This window comes from Mesocricetus auratus, unplaced genomic scaffold (genome assembly GCF_017639785.1).
Source record: "Mesocricetus auratus isolate SY011 unplaced genomic scaffold, BCM_Maur_2.0 Super-Scaffold_100031, whole genome shotgun sequence".
NCBI lineage: Eukaryota > Metazoa > Chordata > Mammalia > Rodentia > Cricetidae > Mesocricetus > Mesocricetus auratus.
The window spans coordinates 8,709,263-8,734,028 of NW_024429212.1; the positions used below are offsets into that span (position 1 = coordinate 8,709,263).

A 24,766-nucleotide genomic window follows, 5' to 3' on the forward strand; every position below is an offset into this window, starting at 1 on the left:
CCTATGGTATCTAGAGACTCCTGGTGGGGGAGGGGGGATAAGAAAAGAGACATCACAGAGGCCAGCGCAAATCAGAGTGTGCGAGTGGGCGGGGCCGGGAAAAGAAAGAAATGTAGACATTGGATAATTGGGCCAAACAGAACCAGGCGCCGTCAGGCTACCTCTCAATCCTGGAACTCTAGGCTCTGAAAGGCGTGGGGTCCTGCCAAGCAAAGCACCTCTGCGAATCCACTTAGGGTGAGTCATTCGCCAGCTTTCCTGTGTGTCCTGCCTGCCTGCCCCTCCTGCCCCTGCTAGCTAAGACCGTGGGCAGGGGTGACACACAGCCTTCTGAAAAACAAAGAACTACATTTGGGATCAAGAACTGTGGGCATACCAGGGTCCCCAGTGACCTCTTGCTAATTGTTCCCGAGGACTCGGCCACAACCCGAAACACTTCCATATGGAGAGGTCAGAGATAGCACACCAGGAAAACAGAAACGATTCCTGAGAACATCCTGAGAACTATTCATGTCTAATTCACAGGACCGGCTCTGTGCAGAGGCGTAACTTCTAACCACATGCCTATCTAAACTTAAATGGATAATTTTAAGATGTGAAAAATTAATTTCTTCAGTCTCATCAGCCCCATGTTAAGTGACCAGTATCCAGACAGGGCTAAGTAGGTCTGGACAGTTTGGCATGGGCCACGGGGCTTCCCACTGTCTTGGAAATTGCTGTGACACAGACGTGGGCTAAAACTTTCCTAGAGGGGATATTTAAGTAAAGCGGTTCTATTAGTTTACAGGGTGATCGTTTACCAGTATGCAGTTTCTTCACACTGGCCAGGTTCCTCACGAGTCAGTCAACACTGCTATGTGGCTTGTTCTAGATACATATGTGAAAGGGATTTTCCATTTCTATTGAAAATAGCGGGGCTGGAGAGATGGCTCAGTGGTTAGGAGCACTGGCTGCTCTTGCGGAGGACCTGAGTTTGAGTCTTTGCGCCCACCAGGCAGCTCATAACTATGTGTAACTCCTGTGCTAAGGGACCCAATGCCCTCTTCAGTCATCCCTAGGCACTACATGAAAGCAAAACAAAAAATTATCAAGGAAAGAAAGGAAACAGCAATCATGTCTTGTTACTGTGAGTTGTCCAGTATCTGCCTTCCTGGTACCTATCATCCTGTTTGCTTGTCTGGCACCCTAGTGGACAGTAGTCCCCAAGAGGCCAGATGGAACCCTGCTCTCTGCTGGAACATTGTCAGGGCCGATAACAACAAAGGGGCTACATGGAGCCAAGCCGAGGTGATGGTTCAGGATGGGCAAATCTTTCTAAACTGGTGGAGGCTGGTTTTCTGCGTGAAACCCCCTGATGAGGACACTCACCCAGCTGCTGAAGCCAACGACATTCAGAGCGTGTTTCAGAACTGCCAGTCTCTCCTTGTTCAGAGAGCGCTCTGCTGTGGACACATCTTCCTGCGTGCCTTGGTTCATATACCTGTGAAGACAAACATGGCTTGGAGTCAAACACCGCTGGTGGAAGTTTACCTCACTCACTCCTGACCTCTGTCGTAGCGGAAATCGCCTGGACCTGCACACTGTGTCCCCAGGTGTTGACAAAGCTACACAGGAGCACATGACGCTCCAGGGGAGACAGTGATTCTCGTCTCAGAACACAATCACGGGGCTGACGCGGGGTCACCTTATCTGAACCTTTCTTCGTGAGGGGAGACGGTCGCCAGCTGTAAACTTCATACCGGAAGTTGGCAGGTGCCGGAGCAGGCACTGAGGCTCACATTTGCATGAGAGATGCTTAATGTATACTAATGTATTAGCCCTGCTTGCCAGGAGCCTTTCATTTTAAGGTTGCTGATTAATTCCCTTTGCTTGACAAACACAGAGGCATCGATTACCAAATGCAGGCATACCATTACCAAGCTGGGGACACAGAGACAGAGGTACCCAGGGACAGATTAGGTACCCAGGGTAAAGACAAGAGGAGAGAGCTAGCTACAATACAGCTACAGAATGGAGGCAGAGCAACTGACCTGAGCCATGGGTGTAAGACGCTTATAAATGCTGCGGAGGTAGCAGGCAGGGTTAGGAGGAAAAGTTGAGGAGGAGGAGGAGGAGGAGGAGGAGGAGGAGGGGGGGGGGAAGGCTCCATTATGCGAGCAGGCGCATAAGTGAGAATGAGCCTAGCTGGCAAGCAATGACCGTGTCCCGAGAGCACGCAGCCGCACACGTGAAGTGACACAAGGCTAATCACGCATGTTGTGCACAAGGTGCACAGGTCAACGAAATGAGAACCCAGGGTGAGAACAACGAAGATTGCCAAGGAAGGAGGAACAGCTAGGGCTCTGAGAGCCTTGGGAAAGACTTCTAGTTATGTTCTGCAAGTGGCAAGAACCCTTGGGTGCTAGAAGCAGAAGAGGGATGTCAGGGCAGGAAGACCTCCAGAGGAAGACCCCCTGCTGGAGAGAGGTGAAGAGGGGCATCAGGGCAGGAAGACCTCCAGAGGAAGACCCCCTGCTGGAGACAGGTGAAGAGGGGCGTCAGGGCAGGAAGACCTCCAGAGGAAGACCCCCTGCTGGAGACAGGTGAAGTGACTAAGGCCAGGGGTATCTAGGTATAGACAGAAGTTAGGAGAAGCTGAGGCAGGGGAGGGGCTAGGGCAGAGGAGGTAGACCAGGCTGTGCAGAGGGGAGGCTGGGATATGAGGGTAAGCTGGACTGGGCAGGGGAGAGGCTGGAGAGAGGAAGAAGCACTTATGATGTTTTGTAGGTGGTGTCAGTGTCCTCCGAATGTTGTGTCTGTCCCATCCACCAAGTATCATTATCAAGGGGGGGAGGTATCTTTTGTGAGAGTTTGTATCAGTCATGTGAAATTTAAAGTAAACTGCTAAGGGTTCAGCTACAGTCAGAGAAATAATACCTTTAAGAATCTGAAACTTAAGATGACAAGACACCTGGAAACCTTCCCTGTGCAGAACCCTGAAGCAAACTTGAGGAGATGAGACAACAAAACAGGGTAAACCTGTCTTCTCCATAGATTCTGCACGTGAGGGAAAGTATACAACTTTTGAAGGCAGAAGGAAGATTACTGGAAAATTATAAGAGCACGAAGCAGGATAACTGAGGGAATAATCTCCGTGTGCGTACTATACATGCATGAAGAAAGGGGCTTGGAGGCGGATGGAGAGAGAGGTAGGTAGATAGATAGATGGATGGATGACAGATAAGCAGACGTAACAGGTAGGTAGGTAGATAGATAGATAGATAGAAGTAGGTAGATTATAGATAGATGACAAACAGAGATAGATGATAGATAGGTAGATAGATATAAGTAGATAGGTAGAATATAGATAGATACATGCAAGTATATAAGTAGATTCTAGATAGATAGATGATAGGTAGATTATAGATAGATGACAGATATAGATAGATAGATAGATGATAAAAGAATGACAGGCAGGTAGATGACAGATAGGTAAATGAGACAGAAGATGAATAGATTATAGATATGACAGATAGGTAAATGACAGATAATAGAATATAATAGATAGATGTTATAAGCATATATGATAAACAGACAGACAGACAAAAATAATCCAGGTAAGGTGGCACCCTTACATGCCTGCATCCCAAGATACTAGGGCAAAGTGACAGGAGGATTTTGAGTTAGAGACCACCTTACACTACATAGCAGCAGAACAGGTACAAAGTGAATCCAGGCTGCCTCAGAATAGAAATTAAGGAACAGGCCTAGGCTGTAGTTTAGTGGTGCAGCATTTACCTTGTGCACACAGGCTGTGAGTTCAACACCCAGCCAATAAAAGACAGATAAACAAACAATAAATGTCACAGTGTGGTAGCACACACTTAGACTCCCAATACTTTGGAACTGCTGCAGAAATATCAAGACTTCAAGCCCAGCCTGGGTAATTACTGAGTGAGAAGCCATCCTGGACTATAGGAGATCCTGTCTCAAGAAGACAGTCAGCCAAATGAACATGAATAATGTTTCTATCCAAAATCAAAGGACCTTCAGTTTTTCTGTGGTATTTGGAATGATAGACAAGAAACGTATTTCATTATTCCCAACAGACTGGGCCTCGGCATGACAGAGTCGGTGATAAAAAAAAATTACATGTTTATACTTTATTTATTAAAGGTAGTAATTTTCCCTTTGACATCTCTCATCATGAGACCACACACAAAGGCACAGGAACACTTGAAAACTATGTCTGGGGAAATATCAAAATCGAGCATCTCCAAGGAGACCTGACTCTAAGGAACATTTAAACCTCTTTATTCTCCAGATGGCAGAGCGAGCACACAGGCGACTAAACGGAATAGAAATCTTTCATTTCTGCCTCACAGTGGCTGGAGGCTACCCTGCTTCCAACACTCAGTATAAGGTATGTGAAGAGTTCCTGGGTAGCTGGGACTCGCTCAGCATGTCGCTGCTGACAACACCCTTGATCAAGTAACTGCTGGCCCAATTACAGCAAGGGGGCTTTCTGAGAGACTCTAGCAATGTGGAATACCTTCTGCCAACATCTCACCGTTTCCCTCAAACAGAAGTAATAAATGTCCGCCCAAGCCTCAGGTATCCACATGGCCTTTGGTGGTAACAGGAGCCAGAGACATCAGCTCAGACCCTGGTTGCACTAGGGCCACAGACCCTGACATGGCCCTCACCTGCAGTTCTGACTTGGACACCACCAGGGCAGCAGGCAGTAGCACAGGCCACTGAGATCTGTACTGCCCTAACTGCAGTGTGGCCCTTGGACACCAACATGGCCTCAGGTGGCTGACCAGATCCCGGGCAACGACACAGCCCTCAGTTGTAACAGAAGTGGGGCGGCCCCGGTGCCCAGGAGTGACCAGCTCAGCTGCCACCCAGGCTCACAGCCAGGGCCTTGGGTTGGACCACCCTAACATCTGCCCCATCAAAGTCAGATCTCCATGACTCGGGCAGCCATGGAATATCAGAGAGGAGTTTCAATAAGGGGCCAGTGGTGATGGTGTACCAGTAACCAGAGGCCTTGAACCAGACCAATGACTCATTGCAATGAACCTCTGCAAGCAAGGGTATACTGCGTGACACACCGAGGCTCCCACTGCACTAAGAGGAATGAAAACCAAGGCTCCCGCTCACTAAGAGGAATGAAGAGGTGTTGGAAAAGTCGGGCAAGTTGGAGCAGTGAAGAGGTTTTGCTTATTTGGTTGGTTTTAATATTTTTAATTTTCTTTTTGGGGACACTGTAAGGGTGAGGGGTGGATATGGGGGACCTGGGAGATGAGCAGAGCTGGGGTGCATGATGTGAAATTCCCCCCAAAAATCAATAAAGAGATTATGTTAAAAAAATCTCCAGGAAGGCCTAGGTAATCTATGGGCCTTGGGTAGTAGATCAGTATTTATCCCTGGCATACAAATGGACTTTGGGTGCCCATCCCACAATGAGAGATGCACTCTCACCCTGGACTCTTGGGGGAGGGCCTAGGCCCTGTCCTGGATGAAAGGACAGACTATGGACACCCCCATGGAGGGCCTCACCTTTCCTGGGGAAATGAGGGACTATTGGGGGGGGTTGGTGGGAGGGTGTGGGAGGAGGGGAGGGAAAGGAAGAGGGACCTGGGATTGACAAGGCCAACAGCTTCATAATTAATATAGCCTCCTGTGTGTTTATTTGGGACTGATGCGGCTCTAGAACCAGGCTGGCGGGAAGGCTTCTCTCAAGGAAAAAGCTTCCCTTTACAAAGCAACCTTGTTTCTATTCTAAATTTAAATTTAAAAATAAAAAATAAGTACAAATAAAAAAATCTCCAGGATGTATTAGAGCCCAGGAGTGAGACCCTACACTGGTCAATACGAGATCTGAGCCGCTGCTCTGGGTTCCCGGCGCTCATCTGATCAGTGTTATGTAATCCAGCTGACCCATGCATGGTGGGAGGGACCCTGGTCCCCCCACCCTCTTTTCTTACAGGCCAGCCATGGGTAAACTGTACCCAAGGTGCCACGTTAGTAACGCCGTGTATCCCATTCCTGACAACTCCAGTCATTCGGCCCTTGTACCCCTCAGCTGAAGGTTACTGTGTACCCTGGTTATTGGGCGGTGACAATATTGCTCCCAGGGACATTTGGTCATCTCTGCACACACTTTTTTTCCCCCGTCACTGTAACAGAGTTACCTACTAGATGCTTGGAATGCCACTAAACATCCTGGAATGGGAAAGGTGGACCCTTGCAGCGCCAGGAGAACTACTACTTAAATGAGCGGTGCATCTTCCGGAAGTTATGGAGATGAGAGTCCATGCAGCCACAATGCACCGTTATGAAAATATTTCTTACGTCCTTAGAGAATGGAACCTTTGCTGAATCCCACAGCAAGAGTTAACGATGCAGCTGAGGTCACTTTAGACTTGACGGCTATCCCACTCTGCACTCAGCCTGATTGTTTAACTTGCCTCTAAGAGGACCATATAGCAATCAACCTTACTTGCCTTGGATTTCCAACCTAATCGGCGTTTACAACCTAAGCTAACACATAGCTGTATCTTAAGTCCTGCACTCTCCCATGCCCCTGACCCACAACACAATGCATGTTGGTATATATGCTATGGTAATAAGTACTGGAAACAGGAACAAAAAAAGAAGTAACACGTGAATAAAAATGAGATGATTGTGGCTTTTAAAATAGCTATTTTCCACAGATGTGGATCACTTGAAACTGAGTGTCCATCTGTGTCACATGACAGTGGCCTCTGCAGATTCTGTTGCCCTCAAGGGGGATGACTGGGGTCGTGACTGGACTTCCCTTGGTCTGTCTTAGCACTTAGAAGACATCATCCCACTAACCCATCGCAGAGGCTCCACACCCCCTCTGCAAGTGCATCTGGGTCAACATCTGGACCAGACTGTTGACCTCTAGCTCCACTCACTTACCAATGTCTCAATCTCCAGAGTTCTCACCTTAGTGCTTAATGGCTTCTGTGTCACACATGGGTGACAATCACACACCTATGGCAGGAACAGTCTACCTTGTCATCTCCCTTAATTCACTTGTAACAGGGCACAGAACCACTTGATAAAATACAGGTACATCAGCAGCTAGAGTTGGGATATTAGAGCTAGCTCCCAGCTAAAAGTCTGTGATTTATGATTGCTGGGTCAGGAGAACATTCCAGATGCTGCTTCTCTCACAGCACTGGAGAATGTAACTGAATAAAACTGATTAAAAACTGATCATTTTAAAGTATTTGTGTGGGGGGGGCACACGGGGTGGGTGACTTGAATATGTTGGGATCCAAGGGCAGCTGGTCAGTTCTCTCCTTTGACCCTGTAGCTTCTAAGGATCAAACCCAGGTGGTGAGCCTTGGCAGCCAAGTGCCTAGACTGCTGAGTCATGTAGCCAGTGCTGGGATAAGTTGATTTTGCCTCCAGAGGACACTGCAGTAACGTTTGCCTGCGCAGTGAATCTCAAGAGGTTTTCCTGTGCTACCGGCAGGATCCTCAATAAATATCTCTTTCTGGATCTGCAGTGTAGACAGGCAAATATGAAATGCACTGCGAAGACCGCGGCTTCTCTCCCAGGATAGGAATCCGGGATGGCAAGGACAGGTTGTGAATAACAAACACAAAAATAACAGTTGCAGAAAATGTCAGCAGAGAATTTCAGAGTCCCGTGACCTTTCCGTGTGCCACACCTGCGCTTTAGGGAGGTTTCACGCATTGATGCAGGCACTGTCTTTGAGCATACATGATATGACTCTCATTGTCTGTACCTGTACCTACCCCTAGTACACGAGAACAATTCTCATTAGCTGGATGTGTGCCTTAGGTGCACATGGATGGCAGGAAAGGCTCAAACATAAAAGATCCTGTGAGCTAAAAGCAAAGGCGTGCATCCCTTCACTAAGTTGGAACTCGAAGGGTCCAGTGTGTTTTGCTCTGATTTTTACCAGTCCCTTGACACAGTAGGACATGTTTTCTCCACCATTGGACAAGACACATTTCCCGTGGTGATGTTTAGTACACAAACACAAGCCAGGAGGCTAACATGGACAGTCGACCTCCACGTGAACAGCAGGTTTGAAGAATCTGAGAAGTTTCACGCCAGGCTCACCCTGCTCTCATCTCCATCCTCCCTCACTGCTGTCCTTCACAGAAAATTCTTTTCTCACTGTTTTCAAACTATCTGCAACACAGTAACCAACCTCCAGACTCCCATGATGTCATATGAATACCACTCTTTTAGTAACTAGACGTTTAGACCCCACATAGCTCCATTGCTGCTGAGGATACTGACATATTATCCACCTATAGTGTTAGAAAGAGAGCACCCTTCTGTCTTGGGATCCTGTAACATTTCCAGAATAGCTGATCCATGATTTTCCAGTCAATAGAAAAATTCTTCAAAACACCTGGTAGAACTGGTTCCAAGCTCCCTCCACATTGAGCACTGTGAATGCTAGATTGGCCAGGTTCAGAGGGTCTCTTGAATGAGGCACAGGGGATGAGAGGTCTTGTCCTGCCCAAAAGACCCAGGACTTGGGGTGGGGGCTGAACCCCAGCATGGACATTTTCCTAACCTTTGAGCAGTAGGACCCAGAGGAAGGGCTGTCTTTGGGTTCTCTCAGGATGACCCCGAGAGCTGCCAGTGTTTAAACGTGAAACAGGGTTTTCTCAGGCTACAAGGACTGGTGTGGCCACGGTGATGGTGGGGTCAAGTTAACAAGCCACACCCATGGGGCTGGGATGGCTATTCTTGGTGGTCAACTTGGCCATATCTGGAATGAACTACAATACAGAAACGGAGGACACACCTGTGAGAGATTTTATTTTTGCATGATTTGAAGTGGGTGAATCCACTTCTAGTCTGGACTTTTGAGACAGGAAGACACGCAGCTTTGTCCATGTCTTTATGTGGGAAAATACACATTTCATCAGCACCACACATTCTGCTGGACGTCTATATAACATAGAAGAAGAAAGCTTCTGCTTTTTGCCCGCTTGCCCTTGTCTTGCTAAAAATTCCTTCACTGGAACTAGCCCCTGCTTCTTTGGGAATCCAGTGTATGCTGAAGAGCAGCTGAGATGTCCAGCCTTGTGGACTGAGCAACTGCTGGATACTTGGACCTCCCCTTCACAGCCAGCCACTGTTGGATTAGCTGGACCACAGCTGGTAAGTCATTCTAATAAATTCCATTTGTATACAGGCTGCAGTTAGGCCAGTCTCTCGCTTTCTCTCTTCTCTCCCCCATATTAACCTACAGAATTTGATCAGTGCTGCCCACGTGCACATGAGTGTGGGGTCATCCACTAGGGCATAGGTGTCAACACTATTCAACATTATTTTTTAATATCAATTCTCATTTAGGAGCAGAGCAAAAATGAAGATGTAAGCATACACATTCTCACACCCACATGCTTCCTTTCATGATCCTAACACACCTACCCACACACATCTTTGTTATGACCTTAGCTAGTTAAGAGAGGAAGGAAGGAGGAGATTTAGTTCAGGACCTCACATTCTATTTAATGCCTTTTGGCTCTTACTTCTTGGTGGTTTTTAAAATCAAATATGTCTGCTTGACTTTCTCATGTGATTATTTATGAGCTATGTATTTTCAACACAAATGTATGCCCTCTACAATAGCATTCAATGTTATGATAACCCGTTTTAAAATAAAAAGTGCCAAGAAAGTCTAAAACAAAAGTCACATAATGAAGCTATTTAGTTATTGTTTCCTTTGTTCTAAATATCCTTTGAAACACTCAGCTATTCCTACCTATGTGCTTAATTAATACTAATTAAATAATCACAAAATACCTCCACAAAATGATGAAAGAAGCCCAAATAACAAATAACACTCCCAATCATTTGTCCCCAGCCATATAGTGAGCTTTCAGGCAAGAAAAGCTTCTACCAAAGGACAGGTCAGAGAAGAAGAGGAGAGAGGAGGGGAGGGAAGCATGTGATGCATGCTTAGAATTACAGATTATATGAAAGTCAAGGATTCTCAAAAATTATTATGAGTGAAGGCCAAAATGATGTGTCTTGGTTCTAAAAGCACCATTCTAATGTCATGACGTCAATATGAAAAATGACAGTGATTCAGAGGAGCGTGTGGCATCCAGGTACCCAGGATGGCTTCACATCAGTGAAGGCCTCTGATGACGTCTGGTAGACGATGGATTCTGAAACTCACAAAACCAGTTGATGCAGTAGCTGTCAACTGTCAACTCAGGAAACAATTAACACTGTTCTGATCTTACTTGTATCCAGGAAGTTACTAGAAAATAAATACAATAAGCTTCCAGGCAAGCAGAGAGATTTCGCATTTACCATCATGCCACCCCCAGTGCCAGGCCTCTCTCTTTTAGGAAGTCATTTGATAATCTTCTTTGTCAATCACAGCCATCGGAATGTTAGAAAAATAACAAGGAAAACTGGGATTAAATTCAGATGTAAGTTAAATGTCCAAAAGTATCTTCAGTCTTCAAGTGCATAGCATAATCTGCTTCCTTAGAAACAAGTGTCAGAAGATTCTCGGTCCTGTGGACTCGAGGTGTCTCCTCAGGCTCTTTAGTGCCTTCCAGTCACATCTCCTCTTTCATCTTATCACCATCTATGACTAAGGCATCGGTTCTCAACCCGTGGGCCATGACCTCCTTCACAGGGGTGGCATGTCAGATGTATACATCACTATTCATAACAGTACCAAAATTACAGTTGTGAAGTAGCAGCATAAATGATTTATGGCTGGGGGCCATCACAACATGGGGAACTGCCTTAAAGGGTCACGGTGTCAGGAAGGCTGAGAACCACTGAGCTAAAGCATCAACCCAGACAGTGGCCATGGAAAGCTGATGGACTTTCAAGAAGACAACTCCAACCCACGAGTGAACAGTAAGTCCAGTTTTCAACCCCAGGTGAAAAGGTCCCATTCTGCTTCCTTTTCTTCCTGCTGTCCTTAGAATGTCGGGATCAGGAGTAAGCTGGATGGGAACCGGGGGCGTGGTGGCGCACGCCTTTAATCTAAGCACTCGGTAGGTGGGGGCAGGCGGATCTCTGAGTTTGGGGCTAGCCTGCTCTGCAGAGGGAGTTTCAGGACAGCCAGGAAAACTCTGTCTTGGGGAAAATGGATAAGCATCCCTATTCCTGCTAAGAACTTGTTCAAAGCAAGGTCTCAGGATGTGGTGCTGGAGAGAGCGGCCATCAAGGAAACCAAGCTTGGCAGACAGCAGTGGTGAAGCCAACCCTATGCCCCGCGCTGTTTGTTTGAATTCTCCTGGCTCAGAACGCTTGTCAGCCGACTTACCCGGTATCCGTTATTCCTACTACCTTGAATGTCCTTTCCACTTCCGGCCTTTCTCCTCACGGGGAGTCGCCTTGCTCACAGGAATCCTCCACTCTGCGTCATCAACCACAAAATCCACTTCTGGAGAGAGACAGCGTGGGGCACTGAAAATGCTGATGGCCGGGCTGTCGAAATGTCTGGGTGATGACTCAGCTGGTAAAATAACTCGCTATTCAATCACGAGGACTTGAGTTAGAGTCACTGGTACCCACCTCCCACCAAATCCAGATGCAGAAGCATGTACCTGCAACTCTAATGTCAGGGAGGCAAAAACAGAGGGATCCCTATTTTAAAAAAAAAAGAGTTGGGGAACAGTAAAAAAACAACACTTGACATGGCCCTCTCTTCCATACATGTGTGCACACAAACAAGGAAACATGTGCCCTACACATATGCACACAAAACGCTGCTCACACCACGTTAACAGGACCCTGCTTCACCTCTATGACAGGACACTGACGAAGGCCTAACAATTGGCACTGATGCTCTTTTACGTTTTGCACACACTACAAGAGTCCATGCTGCCCTGCCAGGCTTGTGATAAACAGCTGTCAGAGGTGCCATCTCCCCTCGGACCATCAATGCCTCCTAGAAACACAGCATTTACAGCGGCACCAGGCATCCCCCGAGACTGCTTTCGTCACTTCGCCTTTGCATCCGAACATCTATCTTTTCCATCACTGAGCGGGCATATCACCACACGAACTCGAGTATTCATTAGCCTATAGATACCGAATGCTGGCTGACTGTGCTTCCTGTGCCAGTGAACCCCGAATAAAGCAGGGCGTCCCGCTCCATCACTAAATGACATGGGGATTTTAAGACAAAATGAGGGATGATGGGATTTTTTTCTAGGATACAGGTAAGGCTAGCCTCCTGTGATTCTCAAGGGTCTAGAAGGTCTCCATAGAGAAGCTGGAAACTGAAAGTTCATGTGAGACGCCATCCGGTGTCTTTGATATATACCGCTGGTGAAAAATGATGTTGTCTCAGTTAAGACAACAGAGGTGATGCTTCTACATGAACCAAGAGCTATGATTCCTGGGGCCCCAAAGGTGAGTGAGGTGCATCACTGCCCACAGATAGCAAGAAGCGCAGCCAGGAAGGAGATCCAGAGTACCTACAGTGGTGCACTATGGAGACTTGTGTTAAGTATGGGATAGTGATGATTATTTAAGTCTGAGAGGCCACATCAATATTTAAAGTGTGGTTTTGGTTTATCTACGCTGATACATTGGAACATGTTCAGGTGAGACCAGCTTAGGCAAAAACTAAGTGCATTTCAGTCAGGATTGGTGAGAGAGACACTCTCAGGTCTGTAAATGTGCTGTCTGGGCAGCACATTCCAGAGGCTTTGCAAGCCTGGGATTCTTCAACATTGCAAAAAACAAAACAAAGACAAAAGACCTCTTAAAGGGAGGTGATCTTAGAGTCACTCCAGTGCTTTGAGCAAATGTATTCCTTGTGATAACTGTATTACACAAGCCAGAGCAAAAATAGTCAGATAATAGAATTACCACTTGAAACAATAAATAGAAGATTGAAAAAACAGAGCTTTAGTCAGAAGAGTTCGGTGGTTCACCTGCTGAGCAGGCCATAAAAGGCAGACCCTGGGGTCCTGCAGACTCTGGGCAAGTGTTGGACTGCGCTGACTACAAATTCACAATGGGCTATATTTGTGCCAAGAAGTCCACAAAAATAGCTTATGGTATGAATGCAAAACTAAAATGGGTTCTATGTATTTAATAAAATTCAGTCAATTGAACAAAACAAAATCAGTTTGCTTTGGATTAAAGGGGATACATTCGATGTAACCAAAGCAACACCATATGGCATGTAAATTTTAAGGTAATTTGAACTTCATAGCTACATAGCACCAGTGACAGGGTGTGTCTCTCAGCCGAATCCAGGCCTAGAGAAGGTTCTGCAAGGGAACACACCGAGGCATGTGCCTATTTCTGGGTTCTGTCTGAGCCTCTTCATGGTGTTTGACCACATCAAGCTGACATGTCTCTCGGAGGGGCAGGAGTAGGACCAGGAGCTGGAGATGGGGCTGACTGTCACAGCGAGTCCATTCTAGGCTTTCTCTCAAATTACTGGTCACAACCTCTCCTAGTCAGCTTCTTCTCACTCAATATGAACTCAGACTCTGTAGTCTAGAGACACCACCCAGGGCAGGCCTTGTCAGAGCTCTTCTCCCCAGGGCCCATGCACGCCAAGCCTTGTGTAGCTGAGGTCCATACTAAATAGCAGAACTTAATGTGGGGGAGCCCAACGTCAGATGGAATATCCTACAAATGAGCCCGCTTAGGAAGAGTAATTAGAAGCTGTGTAACATGGGCTAAGATTCCTGAACTACATGTGGTAAACGGGGCTCACTCTGACGGCCATCTCTGTGATCGTGGGGGTCCTGTCACTTCTGCTCCTCAGTCGCTGGACACCTTCCCCTGATGTTCGCAGTGTTCATCTCAAGGGAGAAGAAGAGACATGCACTTTGACCAGGTCACTAAAGCAGAAGCCAGTATAGCTGATTGTAGCTGTGCTGTCACAGCTCAAAGGGCGGGTTTCTTATCCCTCTGTACACTGCTTTTTAATTGACATTAAAGCTTTCCTTTTCTCCCTCAATGTCACTTTCACCACCCAGTGACCCCATGCTTCTCCACTGTTTGTGGTGCTCTAACTCGGTTTCCAATTGGCTGTTCAAACTCAGATGCAAGCCGCGATTTCACGGCTAGCGCATACAGGGAAAACACGGGCATTCTTCTACTGAGCTGACGAGAGACAGTTAGGAGGATGTATCAGAGGGGTGAAAGGACAATTAAGGAAAACAACCAGTCACCACTGCACGCAGTCCTGTTTACCACAGAGTGTTTGAACAGGTGAGCCATCGCAGCATGATTGAGACAAGGCAGTCTGTCCTGGGTGAGACACGCAGATGTTATGCAAATCCCACACAGGGTGGGTCATGTAGGCCGGGTGATGGGACTGTGTGCCACCCGGTGCCTTCGGTAGACATCGTGAGCGTGTTACTCCCCATGAACGTGCAGGGTTAATCCATTCTCAAGCTGAGGGTCTGGCTCAGCCATTTCTAGTGGTGTCTCACACATTTAGAATTGACGAATATGCTGTTAGAGTGAAATGTAGTAAGGTCCATTTCTCGGGTTAATACAGGACGCTTATCTGCAGCAGACGTCCCTGTTTAATAACCGAGCTCACGCAGAGACTCTCGTACATTCCATCAGTATCAATAAGCAGCACAGGCAAGTTAAAACAACCCAAGAGCATTATTACCCGCTTAGAATGCATAATTAAGAAAAGAATCCCCTTTACTTCTTTAACTAGGAAGGGCAGTGTCCCAGAACGCCTTTATAAGTTCAGTCCTGAGACACTGTGGACCAGCTCACCTATAACCATGGCTTTTAGAAAGGGAACATGCATCTAGGGATGGAACAGACCACTTAGCTGCCCAAGGAGGCTGCGACTGGTCTTTAGCGTACACAGGGTCTCCTTTTTATTCCATTTCCTCTACCCAAGGTTCTACTTCCTATGGCCATGTGGGGAAAGCGTATCCCTAGCCTAGGAATGCATTAAGTTTACAGCCAAGGCGCTAGCCCTCACTGCTCTGTAAAACCCCTGCCCACGGTACCCAGGTAGACCGCAGAGATGCTACTCTGGGGTAGATGCTGATGGCTGCATGAACATCTGCCCCAGAGGAGTCAAGACCACCACAGGCTTTTTCCTGTTTCTAGGTGTTCAAACTCAGTTGACTTGCTAGCGATTCTAAGCTAAGGGTTGACGTGAAGGGTCCGAACGACTGACCAACCTATGGAAAACTTCTCTGGAGAACTCGCCCTTGGCATAGACCATGCCGGTCCCCAGCTAAGTACTTCGGAATGTCACGTGTCCTGGATTCATTTCTGCTGCTGAGACAAATATGCCCCAACCTGATGGGGGATGTTCTTTGGTATATATGTTTCTCTTATTGGTTGATGACTAAAACACTGACTGGCCAATAGCCAGACAGGAAGAAGGCTGGGGAGACGCCATGTAGTTGAGGAAGGAGTCACAGGTCCAGACCCTTCTCCAATAAGATAAGATCACATGGAAATACACAGATCAATAGAAAGGGGTTAATAATTAAAGGAGAGATAGCCAATAAGAAGCCCTAGCTTTCGGCCAACATTTTACAAATTAATATAAGTCTTTGTGTGTTTATTTGGGACTAATCGGCTGTGGGACCAGGCTGGAAAGAAACCCAGCAACACCAACCTACAGCAACTTAGGGGAGAAAATATTAATCATCTCCCAACTCCAGGTTTGCTGTCCATCACTGAGGGGAAGTCAAGGCAGGAACTTGTAGAAGCTAGTTGCATCACACCCACAGATAAGAGCCGAGAGTAGTGGATGCTTGCTTGGCTTGTTAGCTCTAGCTCGCACTCTGAACGTCTACGGTCCAGGATCACCAGCCTAGGGTATGGTGCTGCCCACAGTGATCTGGACCCTCCAACGCTGTTCAACAGAATCGTGATAATGCCGCATGGACATCCCACAGGGGAACCCAATCCAACTTCACACTGAGACATTCTTTCCAGTTGATTCTAAGCTGTGGCAAGTCAACAACAAAAGCCAACCGCCACACCGTGTGACACCCTAAGATACAGGTTATAGAACAACGTCTTTGGGACCGGCGGCAAAGGTGCCGGGCAACCATAGTGATAGATGGCAGGCCACAGAGACTACAAAAAGCATGTTTAAGACTCCCGTATAGATAAAATGGACTGGGGAGATAAGAAAAGGGGCAGGAAATGGCGTGTGAGAGAAAAAAAAAAAACAAACCGGAACCTCAAAAGAGCAAAACAAAACTCTCCTAAGTGGAAAATAAGTCACCGAAATCAACATTTGGAGCATGAATTAAGCATCTGCTGAGTCAGGAATGAGCCACGCCATGTGGCGGTACCATGGAAATTACGTGGAGGGAGGTGCGGTCATGTCAAAACGGACACACCTCCCACCCGAGTGAATTTCTTGTGTGTAACAATGACTACCGGTTGCATTAAAACATGTCTCCAAACTGGTAGCGGGAGAGCGCAGAGGTCTGTTCTAGCCGGTGAGACTCTGTGAGCTTCTTGTGGCCCAGAAAGTTCAATAGCAAAAGAAGAGTCACTGTCACAGCCAGGTAAACATTTGACAAAGGACATGTAATACCTGTGTGGCGGTGTGCCTACTTAGGTCCCCCACAGCCCAGTGCAACCTGTCGGCTGGGGGAGGCCCTGCAGAGAGTAGTCTATGTAAGATACAATTATGCACCTGCACACTCACTGAAGAGCCTAACAGAAGCTGCAGCAAGAGCGAAAAAGCAGGGAAAAACATGCTCCACCTGAATTCGAGGATTTCTGCCACTGCCGGCCGGGATGTAAAGCATAGGGAAACGGCTGTGGGCACAGCACCTTGGCCAAGAAGCCTGGCATAGTTGGAGAGAGATGAGAGGAATGGCTTGCATGGGGGGAGCAAAACCTGCAGAGAGTGTGGGTTCAGGCTCTTCTCACCTGCCAGCCTCGCTGCCGGGTACTGTCTCACAGCCAAGGAGACCCCAGGACCGTGCGCTGTCCACTCAACGCTGGGGCCTTTGCAGAGGCCTTTTCTCTAACTGCTGGACTGTCCGCCACTGCTGTCACCTGGCTGACTGTCTAACTGTAGACTCTGATGATCTACTGCTCCTGGGGTCTGCATTTCCCACTTTAATGTCTCCACCGTGTTCCCGAGCCACCCAGCTTCTCTAGGCAGGGCCTTCCCGCTAGGACACTAAGGACAAAGGCAGTGTGTGTGTCTCTGCCTCACTGAATTTAACGTAAGGACCGTGTGAGTGGTCCTCATGCCAGGTACTGCTTCCAAGTGTGGCCATCACAACTGGAAGGCATACATGTCTAGGACTAAGTGAGTTTGTCCTTTTTATTTTTGTTTTTGTTTTTCCAGACAGGGTTTCTCTGTGTAGCTCCGGAGCGTATCCTCATACTCGCTCTGTAATCCAGGCTGGTCTGGAACTCACAGAGATCCGCCTGCCTCTGCCTCCCAAGTGCTGGGATTAAAGGCGTGCGCCACTAACCCAACTCCGGGCTGGGTTTACCTTCTTAACAAAGCATTGATCTGAACAAAACCCACCCCCACTGAAGCTGGTGCTTCAGTAGCTGGAGAGGCCTCCCTCAGAGACCCGGGGCCTGGCCACCTTCCTGTGTTGTTGGAAGTCTTCCTCCAATCCTCCCCCCACAATCCCTCCCCCTCCTCCCAACACCTGTGCACAGCTAGGGTGGGGCTTGAGGTTTCTCAAAAAGCGCTCCCTGTTTCCCTGTTTTGTGCTTGCAACGAAAGACGGGAAGCCACAGCTTGCTTTGCTGTTCCACAGCCTCTGTGCCTGCCCTGCGGCCATGATGGTGACATGCTGTGGAGTCTTAGTTGAAGATGCATTACACGTGTTTATGTTGTGGAACATTCGTTTAATGATGCAGAGGCGCGTTGCATTCTTTTATGTTGCATTTGTTTAACTCTGTGAAGCTGTGTTACTTTGTCTGTCTGGAGCACATGATTGGTCTAATAAAGAGCTCAACAGCCGAAAGTGAGACAGTTGAGAGGATAGGCGGGGCTGGCAGGCAGAGTATAAAAAAGAGAAATCTGGGAAGGAAAGGAGGAAGAGCAAGAAAAGCAGAGGGGGATGCTAGGGGTCAGCCATCCAGCAACACAACCAGCCAGAGAGTAAGAGGGAAAGTGAGATACACAGAAGGAAGGGAAGGAAAATGTCAGAGGCACAAGGTAGACGGGATAATTTAAATTAAGGGAAGCCGTCTAGAAATAAGCTAAGCTAAGGCCAGACATTTATAATTAAGAATAAGACCCTGCATGTTATTTGTTTGGGAGCTGATTGGCAGGCCTCCAAAGAGCACAAAAGTAAAACAATCAAAAAGCCAACTACAGTTATGAACACTTATCCCTCCAGAATCATAAGCCCATATAAACCTTCTATAAGATGGTTTGGTGGTGGTGGTTTTCTCACAGCAATCTAAGTAAGCACAATGCTTGTGTGTGCTCAGGTATAGGGCCATCCCCAGGAACATGGGTGGCCTCTCACGGGCTGCATCCCTGCACAAAACTTCTCCAAGAACAGTGGTGATCTGGGGCCTGTGGCAATATGTTATTTATGACCTAATAAAGCTTGCCAGGAGATCAGAATGAAAAGCTAGCCACAGCTGCAGAGGACAGGCAGTGGAGGTGCACGCCTTTAATCCCAGCACTCACGAGACAGAGGCAGATGGATCTCTGTGGGTTCAAGGCCATCCTGGACTGCAGGAGACTGATCCAGTCTACAAGAGAAACAGAGCTCACACCTTTAATCCCAGAACTAGGGAGGTGGAGACAGGAGTGATACGGCTGGGTGGAGAGAGGGCTATATGACGGGAGGAGACAGGGGCTCATGGCAGTCTCAGTGAGTCTGAGGAGTCGCTCAGTGGAGATGCAATCCGAAGTGAGGATCTGTTAAGAGAAGCTTTCCTTGAGAGGAGCCTTCCTGCCTGCCTGGTTCCAGATCCGCATCAGTCCCAAATAAACACACAGGAGGCTATATTAATTATGAAACTGTTGGCCTTGCTTGTTTCTTACTGGCTAGCTCTGACTTAAGTAATTACCCCATAATTGTTGATCTAAGTATGTCTCTTACCGGAGAGGTTTCCGGGCTTCCTACCCCAATGGCGTTACATCTCAACTCTCTTGTGTTTCTCCTTCCCAGAATCCTCCTGGACTCCTAGTCCCTCCCATCTAGATTCCTATTGTACTTTATTGACAAATGCACCCTTTCAGTCTGAGGTAGAGGTGAGAGCTAGTGGGTGGCTGCTTTGCTTTTCTGATTTTCATCTCGAACCCCAATATTAGTCTCTGAGTTCATGCTTCGGGGGAGCCCTCAGACACACACTCAGCCTCAAGTGAGAACCCAGGAAACTGTCACTCACATGCATTGGGTGGTCTGCCTTGGCCTGGAGGAGAGAAGTATTTCTGAATTACTCTGACAGAGAGACCTGTTCTCATTTCAATTGTTCTTAGCTACTTAGGCTCTGAGGGGCAGCTTGTGGGCCACTAAATATTCATGAACTGTGCTTACTGCTGCATATTCATGGGTTATAGACAGTTTCTCATGCAGAAGACATTGCCTTCCAAACGCTACTAGTAGTAGAAGCTGTGGCCATGTGACTTATACAGGTGGGTTCAGCGGACAGCCCTGTCAAACCCTGAGCTTTGGCAGTGTGGTTGCACTGATAGGACAAAGAAAAGTAGTTATCTTCGACTGTGCCCCTGGTACCTGTGGTGGTCTGAATAGGAATGACCCCCCACAGACTCACATGTTTGAATGCTTAGCCATGCACGGGGAGTGGCACTATTAGGAGGTGTGGCCGTGTTGGAGTAGGCAAGGATTTGCTGGAGGATGTGCATCACTAGGGGGTGGCTCTGAGGTCTCAAATGCTCAAGCCAGGTCTAGTGTGACATTCACTTCCTGCTGCCTGCCGGTCTTGATATAACTCTTAGCTCCTTCCCCAGCACCGTGTCTGTCTGCATATCTCCATGCCTTCCAGCCATGACAATAATGGACTAGACATCTGAAACTGTAAGCCAGCCCCAATTAAGTGTTTTCTTTATAAGAACTGCCATGGTCATGGGTGTCTCTTCACAGCAATAAATCAGTAACTAAGACAGTACCTATGTCTTCCAGGCCACCAAGACTGTGGTAGTTAATCTTGAGTGTCATTTTTATTAGGTTTGGAGTCAACTAAGAGACATTTTCTGGACAGGCCTTTGGGTGCCTGTCTGGGGAAGATTAACTAAGACTCTCTCCCAGCGTGGCAGCTCAGACAGGAGACAGGAGGGAGGAGCAGTGTTTTCTGCCTGTGTCTGCTCTTTGGTGGTAATGGCATCCGCCCTGTGGTTTTACGGTTTTAGTGGTTGCCACAGTCCTTCACTGACATTCCAACCAACTTCTTCAGTTTTCCAATGGGGACTCAAGTGGCTCTCCCAGAGTCCCCCAGGCCGACTAAGTGAGGATCTCCATCATTGGAAGACCCTGCACACACAATGTGAAGCCAATCTGAAAGTCTCCTTTCGTAATCTATGCACTCTACCAGCTCTGATCATTTAGAGAGCCCTGTCTGACATGAAGACTGGGGAGTCCCAAGAACACACTGAGGCTCCAAGAGATGTTTACATGCGCTGAAACCTAGACACATGGGAAGTGGCCCGGGGAATAGACAGCGCCCCACCAGGGCTCCAAGAAGTCAAACTAATGTACAAAGGGGAAGGGTTACTCAGAGGGAGGCACTGGGGACAGAGCAGTGTCACCCAGTGCAGTGGCAACATGTCCCATCTGGAGAAAAAGAAACCGCAGCCATTGGTAAAACAAATGAGTGGCCACTGCATCGACCGAGCAGATGGGACACTAGTATGCCACTGCTATGACTCTTGAACTAGAGCCACATAACAAGGTCTGAAAGTACACTCGTGTATGAGTGCGTGTGAACGCACACACACACATGCACACATATGCACATACATGTGTAGACATACCTAAATATACACTCACATATACATACATATATATATACACAAAAACATACATTCACATATAGGAACGCATAACAGATACATATGTCCTCACATACATGCAATCACACATAAAAACATACACATGCACACATATGCACAAACATGCATAGACACACCTACATACATACAAAGCACACACACACACACACACACAGGAGTTGTAAACATGACCCTGTGAAATCTCGGTGGGGCCACCCAGCAGCCACACCCTTGCCCTTCTCAACTGCACAAAGCCAAGTCCCTTCCTACGCAGTCACAATACCCAGCAGCACAAACTGAACACCTGCCCTCTCTGTGCCCATCTCGTATCCTGTAATTTTCAGACAATGAAATAGAGCTACACTTCTAGGAAGTAGCTTGAGAGGGAGTGAGTGTGTGAGAAGGCACCGGACATTGACAGACGGGGAAGGGAGGAAGCAGGAGCCTCAGTTCGGAGGTAGATTGGATCCGCTGAGCTCCACGGGCCAGGGCTCCACCTGGGTCCTGGGGGGTGACCAGGTCTTAACCACAGTGAGAAAGCCAGTCCCTGCACGGCTGAGCCACAGCAGCCCTCTGCCTTACTGCTAAGGCAAAGCTCATTCTGGGATCCACACCTTAAAAAGTTAAAGTAGTGTTTTCATCCCTGGTAGAATTCTGGGCAGCATCTTCTAATCAAAGAGTTTAATCCTGAATAAAATTGCAGGAGTGTTCCCAGACAGACACACAAAGGTATAAACCTCCCGGGTCTCATGTGAGTTTAGAGTGTGCCAATGAGCAAGTCTGGGCCGGGCCTGGCTCTTCACCACCACGTAAGTCATAAGTAAACGTTTGGCTTTCAGAAAGTTTTGGATTTGGGGGTAATGAGCAAGGAGTTAAGGACAGATTCCCCATGCACTCCAAAAGCACAGTTGGTGCATGCAAATCCCGGGATAGTGAGTTCACAGACGGGAAAGCAAGATGAGTGTGGAGTCGTGTTCTGACCCAAGAATGACTTTCTCTTTCCATGACTGGAATACACACGCATGATAGGATTCAGTGGGCTTAGAGTTTTCACTTAGCAAACTATCAACTTCAGTAAAACTGGAGGGGCCTGGAGGATAGGTCAACAGTCCTCTCCCTCAGACCCATGGGGCCTGCCTGGCCTTTGAGGCTGTGCATATAACATGTTTTGTTAAAATCCAACCATATAGTTTATGTTTCTTCTCTACTCTCCCAACACCATTCCCTCTCAGCTTCATGGGATCTGTTTTGTGTAAACCCACTGAGTTCACTCTATTTTTTTATATGAAAGTGCTTCAAATAAGAATGATAAAATCACGAGGACGCACGCTTAGATCCCAAGTACACGTGACATTTCTCCAGTTCAGATTAAATATGATTTGTTTCTGGAAATCTCACCAGAAGTTCCATTCTTGCTAAAAAGACCTGTGCCTAACCCCCTTGTGTAATCTTTAGGCTGTTGGTCCAGCCCGGCCTCGAACTCACTGAGATCCACCTGCCTCTGCCTCCCGAGTGCTGGGATTAAAGGTGTGCGCCACCACCGCCCGGCTTCCTTGTGTAATCTTTTTGCCCGCCCCACCAATTTTTTTATCTGAACAGTGTTTACTGCTGTCAAAAGCATGGTGGGTGAGGGGGGAGAGACAAGAGGCTGACTCTCTTCCCGTGGCTGAGTGTGCAGTCCGAGATGATGTGGCATGTCACCAACTGGAACAGTGTAGCAGCTGAGGACCAGGACGCCTGGCAACGCCCACATCGGCTTTGACCTGCTGGCTGCGTGGCTCAGTCACTGCCGCTGTCAGTCAGCTCTTTCACACCACGGTGACACCAGGGTCACTTCCACCAACCCACCACTGAGAGTGAACAGCGCCCCGTGGGAAGCCCTCCATCAGAGGTGGCTCACATTATCTCAAAAACATCTGCTACCAACAGCAGAGCCAAGAGCAAGAGGCGCCTCCATATATCACAAGTTCATCCGTTTAAAGCTCATGCAGAAATCTCACTTTTAAAGACACACTCACATAGCACATGCAGAGACACTCGCTCAGAAATCCCGCATATAGCTGCTTATTGACTCACAAAGCCTTGTGATACAACCTCCAAATTAATATCTAAGTTCAAAAGCTGCAGAATATAACTCCCAGTGGAAATGGCACTGTGTTCACGCACATGCCTCACACAGACCATCGGCTTTTCCTCGCCTAAAACGTGTGACGGAGCGAAAGTTCATATGCCATGAAATCGTGGAGAGTCACCTTTGAACGACACCAAAGTATTTCTTTACCCGATTTAAAAAACTGTTCCGTGAATAGCCTTCGGATTCGGCTCAGCCCCCCTGATAACCACTGAGCGGAGAACACACTCTCCTGGGAGTTAATTGCTCAGCTCTCCTGTGACAGGTGCTTGCAGTCATCACAAGTTCAAACCACAGTGACTCAGCAGCTCCTTTTCTCTCGGGGGAGGTGAGGACCAGGGCACCTGCTCTCAATCAAATGACTTTCCTCAGCACAGCTCAGAGCCTGGTTTCTGCTGGGAAGTATCAGGAAGCATCCCACAATCTTCCCCGTGATCAGTCAGTGGGGAGGGAGATTAAGAGTCTCTTTTCCAGGTTTAAAAGCCCAACTTCTCTGGGGGCTAATCCCACAGAGATAATTTCAAGTAAGTTGAAGGCAAGCAATTACTGCTGCTTTCATTAAATCTCAGTCTGCAGGAATATGACTTAAATTTATCTCTCAGATATAACATATCATGCACAAAAAGACAAAAAAAAGAAATGCTACTTAAGTAATAAACGGGGCAAAGAAAAGAAAAATACAGAAGAAACTAAGCAAAAAAAGAATGAAGATTTTTGTTTGCCTTTGGTTGGCTGTCCTGGTTTGTCTCCCTCTGAGCTGTGGGGAGAGCGCCCTCTTGTGGGATTCTTGGTGCATGTACCCATTCTAACCACAATCCCACAGGCTGACCTGCTAGAGATACTAGATCTGATTGGATACTGGCCAAGCACCAAAAGTGTGGTTATCTGATAGTAACAAATAATTAGCCATACGAACCAATTCAAACATCCAAGGAATAGAAAATTCTTTCAAGTGTTCATAAGTGTGGCTTTGAAGCATCGAGGGATGGAGTGTGAGAGCTTTCCCACGCTGCAACCAGAGATGTGTGTGTGTGTGTGTGTGTGTGTGTGTGTGTGTGAGAGAGAGAGAGAGAGAGAGAGAGAGAGAGAGAGAGAGAGAGAGAGAGAGAGAGAGAGAGAGAGAGAGAGAGAGAGAGAGAGAGAGAGAGAGAGAGAGAGAGAGAGAGAGAGAGAGAGGTGGTTTGTTCCGTGTAAGGCAGACCAGCAAGCTTCTAAGGAATACAGGTAAGCAGATACACCCTGCAGCAAACACACAGGTGCTCTTGTCATTCAGGGTCCTGTTAGTTCACCAGCAGGGTCTTCCTTTACTGACAAACACCAGTTCTAAGGAGTGAACTCATAATAAAAGCTTCCAAATAAGAACGGTCTGGTCTATGTACATTTACAAAGTCAACTCTAGATCTGCTTGGATATTGACTAAGCTCCAATAAGCGTGATTGAAACAAAGAATGAGCCAAGATTAGATCCCATCCCAAATTCAAACATCAAAGGGATATAGAATTCTTCCAGCATCACCAATATCGCTCAGAAGAAAATCCAATGTGGTAAACTCAATAAGACCCATAGAAGTCTCAAAAGTACTGTGATAGACATGAGATTTTCCCAGCTGGTACATGATGTGTTTCCTTGTTAAACAGCATAAATTCCAGGTGAGCAGCCATCATGCACA

The 24,766-nt window shown here is 47.4% G+C and overlaps 1 protein-coding gene across 2 annotated transcripts in view; it reads right to left on the minus strand.

Annotated features, from left to right (window-relative positions):
* The window catches only part of Myo16 (myosin XVI), a 422,801-nt gene that overhangs the window by 179,371 nt on the left and 218,664 nt on the right, over nucleotides 1–24,766 (minus strand). For both annotated transcript variants that reach the window (XM_040733405.1, XM_040733404.1), the window contains exon 17: nucleotides 1,369–1,480. In XM_040733405.1, coding sequence (XP_040589339.1) covers nucleotides 1,369–1,480 — 112 coding nt within the window. The remainder of the gene's footprint in view (nucleotides 1–1,368; nucleotides 1,481–24,766) is intronic.